Here is a 1,855-nt window from a genome sequence, read left to right as displayed (position 1 = left end):
CTCTCTCTCTCTCTCTCTCTCTCTCTCTCTCTCTCTCTCTCTCTCTCTCTCTCTCTCCTACTAGCCCAGACACACCCACCAAGGTTTTACAAAGAGCACAAATGTGCCCTCTCCCGCGCTTTGCATGCTCCAGCAGGTAGCAGGAATGCCATCCCCATGCACTCTCAATAACACAAAAGCTTCTTTCCTTCCTCCCATCCAAGCACACCGTAACTAACCAAACTCATCCCCCCAAATTTCCCTCAGCTGTTTTGCCTTCTGGAGCAAGTACCTTTGGAAAACGCAGTCCTGTTAGCAGACTCCAGGCAGTTCCTCTCCATCTCCAACCCCCCTTTACTGCAGGCTGCCAGGAAAGTGGTTTGGGGGTAGGCACACCCCCAGAGACCCTTCGGAGAAATCCACGGGGTGCTTTTGCTTTGCACTTACTCTGGCTTGCAGACGTCCTTGCTGCCTACCACGCTGTCTTTGTTGCACAGTGCGGGCGAGGTTTCTGCAGCGGGCTCCAGGTACTGCTGGCTGCTGCTCCTGCCTGGGCGGCTGCGCGCTCCCCTCTTCTTGGATGGATGACTCAGTGCTTTCTTTCTTCGCCCCGCTCCACTTTGGATTTTCTTGTGCTCTGCGGCTTCCTTGGCGGGATTTTTGGACGGGAAGGCGGGGAACTTGATCCTGTCTTGACTCAATTACACCCTGTCAGGGAGGGAAATGGAGAATGGGAGGGATGAGAAGGAGCAGGCTGTGAGGGGGGAGGAGGAGTGTTTTGCCCCCGAAATCTGATTGGGAAGCTTATGAAAAGCAGACTACTCTAGGGGCAGTCTTTGCCCAAACGGATTTGCGTGGAGAGACCAGGGGCTATAAGACTGTTCTTAGCATCCACGGAGCTCGGTATTTCTTTCACTAACTCCCAAACACCATTTTTTTTTTTTTTTCTCTCATGGATCCATACCTCGGCTTATCAAGTCAGATATCTTAATTGGAAAACTGATGGCATTTTACACTACAATTCTGGCCCAGTGCTTTTTTTTTTTCAACGTGGTATTCGGGGTGGGGGAGCTGTGTGCAGAAGCGACTGCCCCTCGCCCTCCATCCCTAAAGGCTTTCCTTGCTGAAAGTCCAGACTGACTTCTGCTGCCCTGCTCAGCCCACCTGCAGTCACAAAAAACGGCTAAGCACTTTTTCTGGGATGTCGCAGGGAGTGACAGCCCTCTGAAAATTCCCAATTAAATGTCACCTTCCTTTAGGGGATTTTTCCTTTCTTGGCTTCTTTGGTGCCTCTAGAGTCACCTATTTTTGTGACACGCTTTTGGCAAAGAAGGTAGGGGAATCATCGGTGTGGCTCAAATCTTAAGTTTTCTAAGACTCAAAGTGGACTACCTGGCTGTCTGCAATCTTTAACCAAGGAAAGAATAAAGTAACAGAACAGTTGACTCTCACATAGAAACTTATGAAAAATGGTGGCGTAAACTCAAATTTACCCAAACCTACTCAGATTATGAAATGGTCTCCAATTTCTCACGATTCTGAAGTTACATCTCTTCAACTCAATTAGTAGATCTTTATGAATTATGAATTGAACCCTCATATCATAGGACCATTTCTCTCCTAAAATTAGAGCCATTAGTTTATGGCAGGTTGTTTACCTATACCAGTGTCCAAGAGTCATCAGACAAAGATGTGACCCTGCAGGAGCAGAGCTTTTACTCCATCAATCTTCTTTCCTGCCTCAAAGGAAGGAGCAACAGAAATTCATTTGCACACCTAAGTCTGTCTTCTCAACAGTCTGTTCTCCTAAACTAATTTTCCACACAAAAACCATCTGTGCCTTCCTCAAGACAGATTCCAAGTTACGCATTTCTCT

General features: G+C 47.7%; 1 protein-coding gene across 3 annotated transcripts in view; it reads right to left on the bottom strand.

The window, feature by feature from the left end:
* Ptn (pleiotrophin) overlaps positions 1-757 on the bottom strand; it is an 87,797-nt gene extending 87,040 nt beyond the window's left edge. Inside the window, exon 1 of one of the 3 annotated variants that reach the window (XM_055602095.1) lies at positions 427-757. Coding sequence is in view for 2 of the 3 variants with exons in the window: in XM_055602094.1 (XP_055458069.1) it covers positions 272-320 (49 nt within the window). In the remaining variant the exon portion in view is untranslated. The other 2 variants (XM_055602094.1, XM_055602093.1) reach the window with 2 other exon arrangements.
* Between the last annotated feature and the right edge of the window lie 1,098 nt (positions 758-1,855).

This window comes from Psammomys obesus, unplaced genomic scaffold (genome assembly GCF_907164565.1).
Source record: "Psammomys obesus unplaced genomic scaffold, mPsaObe1.curated_primary_1811, whole genome shotgun sequence".
Taxonomy (NCBI): domain Eukaryota; kingdom Metazoa; phylum Chordata; class Mammalia; order Rodentia; family Muridae; genus Psammomys; species Psammomys obesus.
Note: the sequence above shows the minus strand (reverse complement) of the source record. Positions and strands in the feature narration are given on the sequence as shown.